At 39.8% G+C, this 14,162-nt stretch overlaps 1 protein-coding gene across 2 annotated transcripts in view; it reads right to left on the bottom strand.

Moving 5' to 3' along the window:
• Positions 1–14,162, bottom strand: part of TRIM9 (tripartite motif containing 9) — a 120,019-nt gene that overhangs the window by 32,400 nt on the left and 73,457 nt on the right. Inside the window, exons 4-6 of one of the 2 annotated variants that reach the window (XM_011956876.1) lie at positions 2,690–2,800; positions 1,400–1,553; positions 677–682 (exon numbers count right to left, since the gene is read on the bottom strand). In XM_011956876.1, coding sequence (XP_011812266.1) covers positions 677–682; positions 1,400–1,553; positions 2,690–2,800 — 271 coding nt within the window. The remainder of the gene's footprint in view (positions 1–676; positions 683–1,399; positions 1,554–2,689; positions 2,801–14,162) is intronic. The other variant, XM_011956875.1, reaches the window with a different exon arrangement.

Here is a 14,162-nt window from a genome sequence, read left to right as displayed (position 1 = left end):
AAATGTTAAACATTTTTCTTACTGTAATAAAGCATACTTATTTCCAATCTATGCACTACTTCAAAAATTTATGAAGGCATCTTCCCAAAGCAACACATATTAAACCCCAAAAAAGGAGAAAGCTCAAAATAAAAGAGAGCAAAAATCCATTAAAAGGCTGAGAGACGTACACATACCAAGTACAGGAACACATTTAACTGCCTGATGTGGACCCTAAGTAGACAGCCCTAAAACTTACTGATTTATATGATCTCTCTTTGATAAAAGGATGCAGGTATATTTTTCTTAAGAAACAGAACTTTTAAAGCACTGAATGCTAAGAGTCATTTACTATGTGGATGCTTAAATCAGGAGTTGCAAAGAGCAAATCAATTTCAATTTAAAAAATCAGCAAATGACAAAACTATAGAGATGGAGAAAAGATTAGGAGTTTCCAGAGATTAGAGGTGGTGGAGGGGAGGCGTATGACTTTCAAGGTGTGACAGCAGGGAGATCTTCGTGGTGATGAAACAGTTCTGTATCCCGATGCAGTGGTGATTATATGAATCTGTACATAGGATAAGATGGCATAGAACTATACACACACACTTCTCCGTGTCAACTTCCTGGCTTTGATATTATATTATAGCTACAAGATGTAACCATCAACGGAAGCTGGGTAGAGGGTGAATAAAACTTCTTACTATTTTTGTAACTTCTTGTGTATTTCAAAACAAAAAGTTAAAAAGAAATATTTTTCAAATGGGTATTACTTACACTGCCATAAAAATGCTGTTGCATGGTTGGCTTGATTTGTTATTTTTCTTTGAAAGAGTTGTTTACCTTAAAATATTTTCAGCCCCCACCCAAAATCTCAAAGAGATCTTGCCATATCCCTTAATCATATAATCTAATTTTAAAGTATATATCAAATTTCCATTTTCCTTCCAGGCTTGCATTTTTCTGCCAGTATTGGCAGGCCAACTGTGATCCTCTCAAATTCCCACTGATCCATGCTCAACCACTTGCTTACTATCTCATCTATGTGGAAGCAGTCACTTCAATTCTGGACTCCTCTGATTTATATCAATATTTCTGGATTCCTTTCTGTATCACGATTTTATGTATGTATTGTGATGATCTCTTTCTCTCTCTGCCTTCCTCTTTTCATGTCAGCTGTTCTCTGGTGCTGAACACTTGAAATCTCTAAGACTCTCAAAGAGGCAAGCATCGAGTTGATCTGAATTTATCCAGCTTGCTGAAAAGTAGGTCACACATTTATAAAGAGACATTTTCATTACATTAAGTTAGGAGCCACTCCAGATTCTTGTAACATTAGCCAAAGGGGTACTGATCCTGCTTCAAGCACCAGCATCCACTCAGGATGTTGCTCTCTGATTTGGGGGATGCAAGGACATACCTTTCACCTGCACGAAGTCGAGCTGGTGGATGGATTGCAGCAGAGGGCTGTTGTCCAGACTCAAGTCAAAGTCCGTGGTCATCCTTGGAGTGAGTGTGCCTTTACCCCACTGATCCTCAGTCAGGTGCACTCTCCTTATGAGGGCGTCAGAAATCTAATCAGATAAAAAAGACCACAGCCTAAGAAATACACCACCACACTCGAAACACAACACTGCCCCTTGGCTCTCCAGGAGCGTTACTCCCAAAATGCCTTGAGAACTCATACTCTGACTGCTTCAGTGCAGTTGGTGAGGAACACCCCATTAGGACTAGGGTGACTCACAATTTATCAAGCAAATCTGAACACTTTTGTGAGTCAGGGGGCACTATAAGAAATTAGAAGGTGTTAACTGATTTAATAGACAAATCTGAATATATGATCATGCTATTTATGGTAGATTTACTAAATGCCAACAATTTTAAAGGATGATATGTTGGAAACTAGTTAATTTCTATTAGAATCAGTAGCTCAACCCTTCTAATTTAAAGTGTGAGTATCCTATCAAGACTTGGAAATCAGTTTCATAAAATAGTTTAGTGAGGGTGCAGATGGAATTTCTCACAATTTAAGCACATCATCTTCATGTGATTATCACTGTATTCTTTGGTAGAAAGCTCTTTCATTTCTTATATTCAATCTCTGTCTGTCACTCTTGGCCAGTTTAGTAGAGTGTGACTTGGAAGAGATCTACATGTTCCTTAACAAAACGTTGCTAATCATTGGGATCAAAGCTTAAGTAAAATCCAGCTTACACCATAGCATCTCACTAAAACAATTAACACTGAAGAATGAGAAATCTCTGCATTTGAGAAATCTCTGACTTTCTGGCCAGTAGAAGGTGTCAAGAAGGTAGACATCTTACAAACTTAGACACTTAGACATCTGACAAAACCGTCCAAGAGATATTAATGAATAAGGACCGAATTCTTGGGCAAGGCAATAACTCCACTTTGAAAGAACTTACAGATAATTATGTTTTCATGATTAAACACAAGAATAAAAAGAAGCAAAAAAGAAAAAAAGAAAAAAGAAAAAAAGCCCATGCACCTCTCAAACTTGTAGTACATGGTAGCAGTGACTTCTGGGAAGTCAGTGGAGTTTATTTAGCAGGCACTTCCATGTACACTGCAGTGTGAAGGTAGGTTCTGTTACTGAGAGACCCAGGGCTGTTGGAAGTCTGACTTAAGCATCCTAGACTATGTCCTATGGGACATTTAGAATCTGAAGCAGAACCTAGTTAACTCTTACCTGCAAAAAGCCACTAGGATCATTTTCCTTAATCACCTCCAAGCAGTACTCCATGAGACCTGTGGTCTGGCGCAGTTTCACTGTGCAGTGAGAGATCTGATCTCGAACCACCTAGGATTAAAAGACAACAGAGCCGTCCAAGATGGCAGAGGGTAGAAGAGAAGCAAACTGGACCATTGGAAAGCTTCTTCAACCAGAATCCATTCCACCCTGGAATGGAACTAAATTTATAAGAATATTTTCTGGGAATGTCTGCTGTGGATAAGGACTCTGGAAGACAGATGGGATAAGATTCTCAAAGGAAATTGGTAACAGGACCCATCAGAAGGGAAGGCAGGTAGATTTTGGAACCCTAGGTCTGGTGACCTTGGTGCATCAACGAACACCTTCCAAAGGTCCCCCTGCCCTGCGCTTTTCTGTGAAGCTGACTCTCCCGTGTGGTTTGCTGGGGGTCTGTGGAGGAGCTATAGCTCCCCAAGATGTGGCTGCAGCTGTGCTTGGTGACACTGTCCACCTTCAGTGCCCTCTACGTTACTTTTAAAGAGCAGACATCACCATCTGAACCCAATTCCTTTCCCTTCCTGCCCCTCCACACAGCCAATTGTTCTGCATCTTTTTCCCCCGCGTGGTTGGTGGGGGGACCTGGAGGGCCAAGGCGGAGCTTGGGAGAGATAATGAGCTAATGACAAGCTGGAGAAAGAAGACGGATGCATAATTAAGTTTTAAGAATAACCCACTGAAACTACTGCCTCTTTCAGAGAGCAATCGTAAAGGCTGCTCATTTGCCAAGCTGAGTCTGCTTTAACCTAAATAGGCATCTTTCTGAGCAAGCGGTTTCTGCTTCTAAGAAGCTGTCTGTGCTTAGCGATGAATGCATGACATTCCTTGAAAAGGTTTTTCTTCAGAGGCATTTGTCATATGTGTCCGCTGCTCAGTAACCCAAGTCTTGAATGCCTATACGGTTTTTTTTATTTCCAAAGATGGGGTCCTGCCATGTTGCCCAAGCTGGTCTTGAATTCCCGGGCTCAAGCAATCCTCCTACCTTAACCTCCAAGTAGCTGGGACTACACTGCACCTATCTTTGAATGGTTGTCGAAGTGTAAAATTGAAGAAGGGTTTTCCAGGAGCCATAATTACTCACATCCTCAATATTTAAACTACTTTGCAAAAGCCTAAAAAATATCTAGTATTTTGGATCGTATGGATAATAGCCAAAAGAGAATCTAATAATAATTATTTTAAAATGTTCCTTGTTCCTTCTTTACATTTTTGGTTATAAATTTATTTTCCATTAAAGATTATTTCATCCACTTTCCAAAACAAACAGGAAATAGATGAGAAAAAGCAAATACTCTTATCATTCTAATGTAAATTTTTAAAGTACTTTGACATTTCTTTTTAGTTTTTCTCTGGAATCAGACTTATCATTGCAGTCATTGTATATGACAATTTTACCTTCCCTTTCCCCCAATTTAATACTGTAACACAGGCATTTTTCATGTTGCCACCATCAATGGTTACAAAAACATCCCATTGAATGGATGATCTTAATTTGCTTAATCATTCCTGTTCTCTTATTATTGGACATTTAATTTCTATCTAATATTTTGACAACTCATTCATTCATTATTTCTGATTTTTTTGTTCCTAATGTTTTACCATGGCAAAATACACACAGCATGACATTTTCCATTGTAACCATTTTCAAGTATGTAATTCTGTGGCATTAAGTACTTTCACACTATTGTGGAACTATCACCAACATCCATCTCCAGAACTTTTTCATTTTTCCAAATTGAAACTCTGAACCCATTAAGCAACATCCCCATTTTCCCTTCCTCCCAGCCCCTGGCAACCACCATTCTACTTCCTTTCTCTATGAATTTCACTATGCTAAGAACCCCTTACATAAGTGCAATCATAAAATATTTGTCCTTTTGTGACTGGCTTATTTCACTTAGCATGATGTCTTTGAGATTCAACCATGTTGTAGCATGTGTCAAAATTTTCATCTTAAGAGCAAATAGCACTTCGATGTATGTATACCATATTTTCTTTATCCATTCACCCATTGATGAACACTTTTGGCTACTGTGAATAAAGTTATTATAAACACGAGTGTACAAATATCTTTGTAAATCTCTGCTTTCACTTCTTTGTGGTATTATATCCCGAGGTGGAGTTGCTGGATCGTGTGGTAATGCTATGTTTAAGTTTTTGAGGAATCACCATACCGTTTTCCATGGCAGCTGTACCATTTTACATTCCCACAGCAATGCACAAGGATTTCAATTCTCCACATCCTCACCCACCTTTATTATTTTCTGATTTTTTAAAAATACAGCCACCGTGAATGTGTAAAGTGGTATCTCATTGTGGTTTCGATTTGCATTTCCCTAATGACTGGTGATGCTGAGCATCTTTTCATATATTTATTGGCCATTTGTGTAGCCTCGCTGCTAATCAGGTCTTTGTACATTTTTAAAATTGGGTGTTGTTGTTGTTGAGTTGTAGGAGTTCTTTATATATTCTGGATATCAATCTCTTATCAGATATATGATTTTCAAATATTTCTTACTGTTGTGTGGGTTGCCTTTCCACTGCTTGTGTCCTGTGAGACATAAATATTTCCAACTTACTTATATTTTGTTTCCTTTGCTTTTGGTGTCATATCTGAGAAATCATTGCCAATTCCAGTGTCCCAAAGGTTTCCCCCTGTTTTCTCCCAAGAGTTTATAGTTTTAGGTTTTGTATTTATTTCTTTGCTCTATTATGAAGTAATTTTTGGATATGGAGTTAAGTAAGTGTCTAACTTCATTTTTTTTTTTTTGCATGTGGATATCCAATTTTCCCTACACCACTTATTAAAAACACTGCCTTTTTCCCATTGGCACCCTTGTGAAAAATTATTTGAGCCAGTAAGTAAGAGTTTTTTTCTGGATTCTATTCTATTATAGTGGGTCTATATATGTGTCTTTAGCCAGCATCCACTATTTTGATCATTGCAGCTTTATAATAAGTTTCGAAGTTAGGAAATGTAAGAACTTCAAGTTTGTCCTTTTTCAAGATTGTTTTGGTTATTTACATCGCCCAATTTTCTGATAGATGATTTGTTACTGCTTTTTAACTTTTAATAATAATTAAAAAGGAAAATAAAATGTAGGATTTAAAATCTCTTTATTGTCACTGGTGAAAGGAACCAACTTTGATGGAAAGATTATTTTTGTGAGTTTTGGGGGGATCAAATTTAAAATTCACTAGTTGATTTATTTTCTTCTGACATCCAGTATGCCTGACAACCACCACTACCATGGTCTGGGCTCAATAAATACAAATTATTTTATTTTTTTATTCAGAAAATAACAGGAAGATTAGGCTTCCATTTCTTGGGGAGGAAAACCCCACAAGTAAAACACTTAAAAATTAAAGAGAGGTGACCTACAGCTAATATGCTATTCCCCTCTGCTGTATGAGGCTGAACTAACTTGTTTCCAGGATGACATTTTTATATTTTGGTAGCCAGTGTATTGGTGCTGCTAGGTAGCAGACACCTCCACAGCCAGCATTTCATTATCCAAATGACAACTGCCCTTGACTACTGCCCTGGAAGTCTGAATAACAAGGACAGATGGAATCTGAACACTATAACCCAGAGTCAGTCTGCTTTTGAGATAAAATAGACTGAATGGTTGTGTTTCCTTTCCAGAGGATTCAGTTCAATGATGTATTAATGTACTGAAATACATTACTCAGTCCTTATAAAATTCCATGTTTGCTTCTATAAATTTCCATATCAAGTATGGTTTATTGGGTGCTGAAGGAGCTATCTGAGTGTTGGGGCTCTCTGCTGACTCTTAAGAAGCTTAATTGTTACACTGCCAAAGAGCCGGGGAGTTTCAGCAGGGGTTTGCCCTTGGCTCCTGCATTCTATGACTCAAGCTCCTTGGAAGGACTCAATATTCTTGAGTTTCTGGCTCTCAACCCCTCACTCTTGCTACAGTTGATTTTGGTCCACCTTTTTACATTTTAATCAACCATTCACAATGATCACAATAGCCTGTGATAAAATCTCTGCTAAAAATTGAACTATGGGGTTCCCAAAGAAGCATTTTGGGTGCCCTGTAATTAACTTAGAGTTTCTGAATTAATTTAGCAAGATTTCCCACATTATAGAAATCAGCCGGATTATCTTAAATCAGATCTTTTAAGAGTATAAATACTTTCTCTCTAGCTGTCTTTATCAACTCTCTTACTTGCTACCTTCTTCAACCTGCGTTATTCATATCACATTTTGTGATCATTTATTTCTACATTGAGTTTTTCATAGAAAATGATTCCTGGAAGCCAGGCCACCTCACTGTTGTCTTTGAATGACACATTTCTGTGCTTTGGCTCTGACGTGCCAGCGAACCCCTTGGCATCATGTGTGCAGCGGGCTGGATTCAAGAGGTCCTTTTCTCAGAGACAGAGCAAGTTGCAGAAATGACACAAATAGTGCCTGGGAGAACAGTTTTCCTGTTTTCATCTGCACTAAAGCCTAAACCAGCTCCCACAGGACAGTGAATTAATCTGTAGTCCACAGTTTCAGAGAAGGCTTTTAAAATTTTATCAGCAGAGCCACCATCTGTTCTGGATGGCAAATGCCTATTGATCATTTGAACAGTTTTATTTTGTTAAGTGGCAAATTTATCAGGTCATTTCTTGGGTCAGGATACGACACTGATTCTTATTTGTTAAAGGACAGTCTGAAGGACTGTTGTGTCCCTTTGAATTCTCAGACATTGTCAGTAGCACAGAGCAACCCAGGAGAGAGTATACAACAAGTTTTGTCCTGCCTGTCCACAATTGCATTCCCATCACTAACAGACCAATCTCCTTCTTCCAGGCAGTTCATGTGACACAACCAGAAGCAAGACCTGAGGTTAATTAAGGGGAATTTCATTCTTAACCCAACCATAACCTTCCTCCACCTCCATATACCTCTCTATTTTACATGTGGTTCTTTTAACATTTTTCTTTATTTATCCTTTTTAAATAAATGCTTTTTCTTTCTTTTCTTTTCTTTCTTTTTTTCTTTTTTCTTTTCTTTTCTTTTTTTTTTTTTTTGAGATAGGGTCTTACTCTGTCACCCAGGCTGGAGTGCAGTGGCGCACTCACAGTAAACCACAGCCTCAACCTCCTGGGCTCAAGTGATCCTCCCACCTCAGTCTCCCTAGTAGCTGGGACTACAGGCACATACCATCACACCTGGCTAATGTGTATATTTTTGGTAGATATGGGGTTTTGCCATGTCATCCAGGCTGCTCTTGGGCTCAAGTGATCCTCTCGCCTTGGCCCCCCAAAGTGTTGGGATTACAGGCGTGAGCCACCGCACCTGGCCAGTGCTTTTTCCTCTAGTACTCTCTCTCATCATAGGTTTTGTTAGGATATCACTAATGAACTACAGCCTGAGTAAACACTAACATTCTTTCTCTATTTCAAAAAGTTCTTTCTTAAATATAAGCTATGCCTTCCCATTCTAGTTTAAAACAATTTCCCCTAAGCATAAGGTAATTCTTTAATCCTTTTTGTTTAAGGTCCGGTACAGTTGTCTTCTCAGTATCTGTGGGGGATTGATTCCACGATTCCCTGAGGATGCCAAAATCCACAGATGCTCAAGTCCCTGATATAAAATGGCATAGTATCGGCATATAACCTATGCACATCCTTCTATACACTTTAAATCATCTCTAGATTATTTGTAATACCTAATACAATGTAAATAGGTATTGTATTGTATTGTTTAGGGCAGGGGTCCCCGATCCCCGGGCCGTGGACTGGCACTGGTCTGTGGCCTGTTAGGAACTGGGCTGCACAGCAGGAGGTGAGTGGCCGGCCACCTCCTTTCAGATCAGCAGCGGCATTAGATTCTCATAGGAGCAGGAACCCTTCTGTACACTGTGCATGCAAGGGATCTAGGTTGCCCGCTCCTTATGAGAATCTAATGCCTGATGATCTGAGGTAAAACAGTTTCATCCCAAACCATTCCCCCCACCCCCCACCCCCCCTGCAGCTCTCTCTCTAATAATATTAATAATAACATCATATTATTAACAACATTAATTATGTTAATTAACACAATATTAATTATATTATTACTAATAACATAACATTAATGATACTATGCCATTTTGTATCAGGGACTTGAGTATCTGTGGATTTTGGTATCTGCAGGGAATCGTGGAATCAATCCCCCACAGATACTGAGGAGACAATTGTACTCCATGGAAGACAATTGTCTTCCATGAAACTGGTCCCTAGTGCTGAAGAGGTTGGGAACCACTGGTTTAAGGAATAATAAGGAAAAGTCTGTACATGTTCAGGAGAGACTTTTGTTTTCAAATATTTTCAATCCATTGTTGGTTGAATTCATGGATGCAAAATTCATGGATATGGAGGGCTGACTGTACTTTTAAGATGCAAGCTTGAAGAGTTTGTTCTCCATGGGTCCTTTTGATTAGGAGGGAGTTTCTACGTGTCCTGTCGTGTCCTAAAGCATGATGACCAACTGATGCTTTGAATTAACTGTGTGAATTAAAGGTGAAGTGCTTTGGCTATTAGATCTTTCCAGTAAAATAAAGAATTCTCCTGTTTTTTTCCAAGAGTAGAACATTATCTACCATATCATTGTCACAGTCACTAAAACTTAGAGCATTTAACTTAAGAAAGAGCATCGTAAATTTCTCACATGCCACCACTCTCCCCCATAGTTTACGGCAAATATTTTCCCCGTTCTCTGGAAACCACCTTCTATACTAATGTTACTAATTTACCCACACTGGCAACTCATCATTTCAAAGGCAAGTCTGAGGCTTTGAGTTTTTAATCAAGAAAAGGATCATTTAGGCCTTTAAATAAAACACACACCTGTTTTTAGGAAGTCTTGAGGTTTTTAGCAGTAAAGCTGTGAAACTTCTGTTCTAGAAGTGTGAATATCACCAATGCTTTATCAATAAACATGGAGTGGAATATGCAAAGTATGCTCTTAATGTATAGAATACTGTATCCCCGTACAGAGAAGTTAATGAAAGAAGAAATTCAAGACATTGGGAGAGAGAAGCATATTGGGCAGTCCCAACCACACAGGAGAACATTTACCACTGAAGGCGGGTTGCAATAAGAGTGAAGCAGTATGATGTGCTGTAGAATGTGAAGTGTAGCAAGGTATAGTGGATTATTCCATCCTCCTCAAAGTATGAGTTAGGTGCCTTCTGGAGGTAAGAGGTGTCACCTGCATCTGGGTTGAGGCAAAGAGTACTAAGGAAGTTCTGAGACTGACTGTGATCGGCATTGCCAAAGTGAGTAGGGAGCTGTTCAGGGGTGTAACCCCTAACTAAGCGGAACTCCAGCTGTGTGTGGGGCTTCCTCGTGATTCCATGGGTACCTGGGTACCCTATCCCATACAGTCTCTCTTGTGATTTTTTGCTCCTACATGGTGGGAAGCAGAAGACTGCAAAATAATGCCAAATGAAACTCTGAAAGGAATTCATCATTCATGACGGGTTTGTAATCAATCATAATTGTGGTTAAATAATTAGATTTGGTTTCTACAGACTTCTGCTGAGGGCAACTGAAGGCTTCAAGTTGTTCTAGTGTGCCTAATTTTTCTAAATGTCTTCACTGTAATGGAATAACTGAGTTATTTGCCATTAGTTTTACAGGGATTGAGGTGGTTCTTGGCTTGAATTAGTTGCTTTTTCTTTCTAGTAATGACTGTAGCCAGTCAAATGGCATATATTTTTAATTTTTTTGTGAGCTGGAATTGCCTTCCTTCTTTCCTTCCTTCCTTTCTTCCTCTCTCTTTCCCTCCCTCCCTTTTTTCTTTCCCTCTTTCTTTCCTTCCTCCCTCCCCCTTTCCTTCCTTTCCTTTCCTTTCTTTTCCTTTCCTTTCTTCCTTTCTCTCTCTCTTTCTTTCTCTTTCTTTCTGTCTCTCTCTCTCTCTTTCTTTTCTTTCTTTCTTTCCTCTCTCTCATCTGAATCAAAGGATTATTTGCCTGTTATAAAACAATGACAAAATAGCTGCAGTAAGCAGTTCATATGCCAATAATATCCATAATGTAAATTTGTGTTCTTAATATGCAATATAATTAATTTTTGGCAAACATAATGGGATCATAACAGGCAATACATGGTAAATAATAACAAAGATAATGGTGAAAATAATGATAATTATTCTAACAAAATGCAAAGCTTACACTAGGCCTCAAAATCAAGCATTCTACAGATAACTACAAGTGGCACATGGAGGTCCTCAGTAAATATTAATATGAAGACTGTGTAACACGGTAAGCTTTATCATCAGCCCTCAGCATCCTTGCTGAATAATTTTGTTGGTATGTTAAATTTACCAACCACATATGATAACTGAAAACTAGAATTTTTCCCCAGAATCATTTGGAATAACTGTAACATTTTTTTCTTTCAGAGGATCTTAGAGTTCAAAGGTAATCAAGAAAATACATATCGCCTCTTACTGTTCAATGTGTGAATTCATTCTAAAATACTAGACAGCACACATTTAAGACAATTTCAGAGTTATGTCAAATTGTGAATGTTACATAAACAAAAATAATTTCTAGATATGTCTTTGGGCTTATCAAGAGAAAGTGGCATATGTAAAGTTTCTGAAGAAAGCACAGATCTCATTAATGGCACAATTTAGTTTAAGTGTTGTCATAAATCCCCTGCGAGGAGCACAGATAGGAAATTTAAGGCTTTCTTCAGCTACAGCAGACCTGGGAAGGATGTTAACACAATGGACAGACCAAGACAAAACACCCGGGGGTCCAGTGTGCGCTGCTGACTGTTGGAACATTGCCCAAGCAGCTCCAAATAAGAGTTAGTAATATTTTTCTTGGAAGCTCTAAAACACTTCCTCCCTCAGTAGCTTTCTGACATTCTCGTGAGTTCACCACATTCGGAAAACAGATATTTGGTTCCCAGCATTTTATCAAACCATAGAGTAGGATTAACTATAATTTACATTTCAAACAGTTTTCCTCAAACATGTCCACATCTGCATATGTCTCAGAAGCTGCTTTGCTTTTTTTAGCTCACCAAACTTTGTGAACTATTTTATACAATGATCAATTATGAATTCATGCCACTAAAGAATCTCCCAGGTTCACGGATAATAACACCAGTGTATGGGCTAATTCTAGACTATGAACTATGGTATCATAGGAAACAAGCCCCTGGAAACAATTCTTCAGTGTGTTGAATGAAACCATATTTCCAGTCATTCTCTCTCGATCACAACATAATATACATTAAAGATTGTGCTAAGTGCTTTGCAATGCCCTGTAAGGTACCACTTCTAGCCTTATTTTACAGACAGAGGAAATAAATTTTTGAGTCACAGACTTGCTCAAGGTGAGAAACCTAGTAAGTGAGAAAGTGTGTCCTCTCACCCCAGCCTCTATGACATAGAACATGGGCTCTTTACCACTCAGTTCCGTCTTACTTCAGAACCAGAACTATTAAATCTGTTCAAGCAATCAGTGCTTTCAGAGAGGGACATGAGTAGATTATAAAGACTGTGTAAATACACACTCACTTTCCAGCATCCCTAGTTTTTTGGATTGCTCTAGGAGAGAGTTGCCAGAAAAATACACACACAACTCCTCTCTTTGTCAGCAAAAAGCAGGCCCTCAGAGAACTCAGCCAAAGGGAAGCGGAAGAACATAAGATTATCCCTGCAGGACAGTGAGTGATGGGTTAGCCAACAAAGATAGAAAGAAGTACTGTGCTTGGCAAGTGATGTCTATAAAAGGCCAGTCTTTTCTCACAAACCTGAGTAGCAACAAAAGTGACAAGAAAGGGAAAAGGCAGGGGGAGAGAAGGAGAGCGAGCGAGCCGTGGAGGCCTGTATCAGTGGTCATGACGGTGTGAGTGGCACTGGTGGCTGTTTTTGGAAGCAATGACAGATATAATCAGCTGAAAACAGCAGAGAAACAAATCACTCGTGACAGAAGACAGAACAGCTTTGCTGCTGTGGGGGACAGCCAGCCACCTGTCTCTGGTTTCTGCAGTCCTTTGAGGTCTAGGCAGGAAACTCCAGCCTGGGCAGGGTGGAATGAGGGCAGGCAGCTGCCTCTGCTCAGCAACCCCCAAATGCATCCGCGTGCCCTGCCGGGGCAGCCCAGCCAGTACAGATGGACCATCAGAGGAGGGAAGAGGACACAGTCACGTGATTGACATCCCGGCGATGCGTGAAAGCCATTCCTGGGCAATGACATCTACAGCCACAACACAGTCCTTAAGTGATTTTCTCACAGTCCTGTTCTGCAGAGGCAGCACAGAGCAGGAGGGCAAGCGGGCTTCTCATGCCTTCTGCCATTCTTTGATAGGGATAAATGATGCATTCTCAATCATCAAAAAATTCCCCCTTCCCTCCAGATTGCTGCCTTTATGTCTCTCCCATATAGAAAAGCTGGAGTTGCCCTACCATCACCATGTGACTGTCGCAAACTGTTCACCATATTCTTTTAAAAAGTGCCGGGAAGTGTTTGCAATGTTTCAAAAAAGATATTTCCATTAAGAAAAAAGTTAAAATGTTATGGCTAGGTACTTAAATAGTTGGTCCACTATTTAGTGGGGCAAACTGTTCAGTTTCATTTGTGGTTTTATTTTATACAGTTCTATGTGATTCAAATGATATTTTGAGGACTGCTACAACAATAAAAGTTACGGGTTTCTGAAGGGTGCTCAAATTGAAGGGCTATAGTGACAGTTTTTTAGCCATGTTAGGCCAGGTGCTGGATACAGAAAACATCCATTGGTCCTCAGGCCTAACCGGATGGACCAAGACCACAGTGCACATGTGCTAATCACCCTCTTCTTCCCTGACAGCTTTGCCGATTCCTGCAGGTAGGAATGTAAGTGGTCATTAACACACACTTCCTATAATTTGGACTGCTCAGGTGCCAGCTCTTGAGGTACTCTGTGACCATTTTAGCTGCAAGTAGTTTTGCCCTGTCACAACTTCCGTGACATTGGGCACCTCTCTCCTGGAAGCCCACTCTCTACCTGTGTTGGGGTCAGCTGTGGGTATAACTTATCTCTTCCATTGAACTGTAAACTCCATAAGGGCAGGACTCCTTCTGAGCCACCTTCATTTCCCTCCCTCCTCCTGCTCCCCTGCCCAGCACTATGAGCATATGGTCAGACCTCATTTCCCCCTTCATCCTAAGCCATGCCAGCACTGCACACTACATACCTACCACCCGCCAATAGCCACTCTGAGGCCTGCTGGCCACATGTGTGGGCCTCAGCTAATTGTCTACTGCTGGACCCCCTCTGGTTTGCTCTTCTCATCCACTCATCCGTCCTCTCACATCTTGTTGCCCTGCACCAATGGGGCGATAGATGGAATATTAGATGTCTCCTGGAGGACCAGTCCTGCCAATAGGGTCCCATTCTTTTTTTTTTTTTT

Source organism: Colobus angolensis, unplaced genomic scaffold (assembly GCF_000951035.1).
Source record: "Colobus angolensis palliatus isolate OR3802 unplaced genomic scaffold, Cang.pa_1.0 Scaffold428, whole genome shotgun sequence".
NCBI classification, from domain to species: Eukaryota; Metazoa; Chordata; class Mammalia; order Primates; family Cercopithecidae; genus Colobus; species Colobus angolensis.
This window is presented reverse-complemented; position numbering and strand designations above follow the sequence as displayed.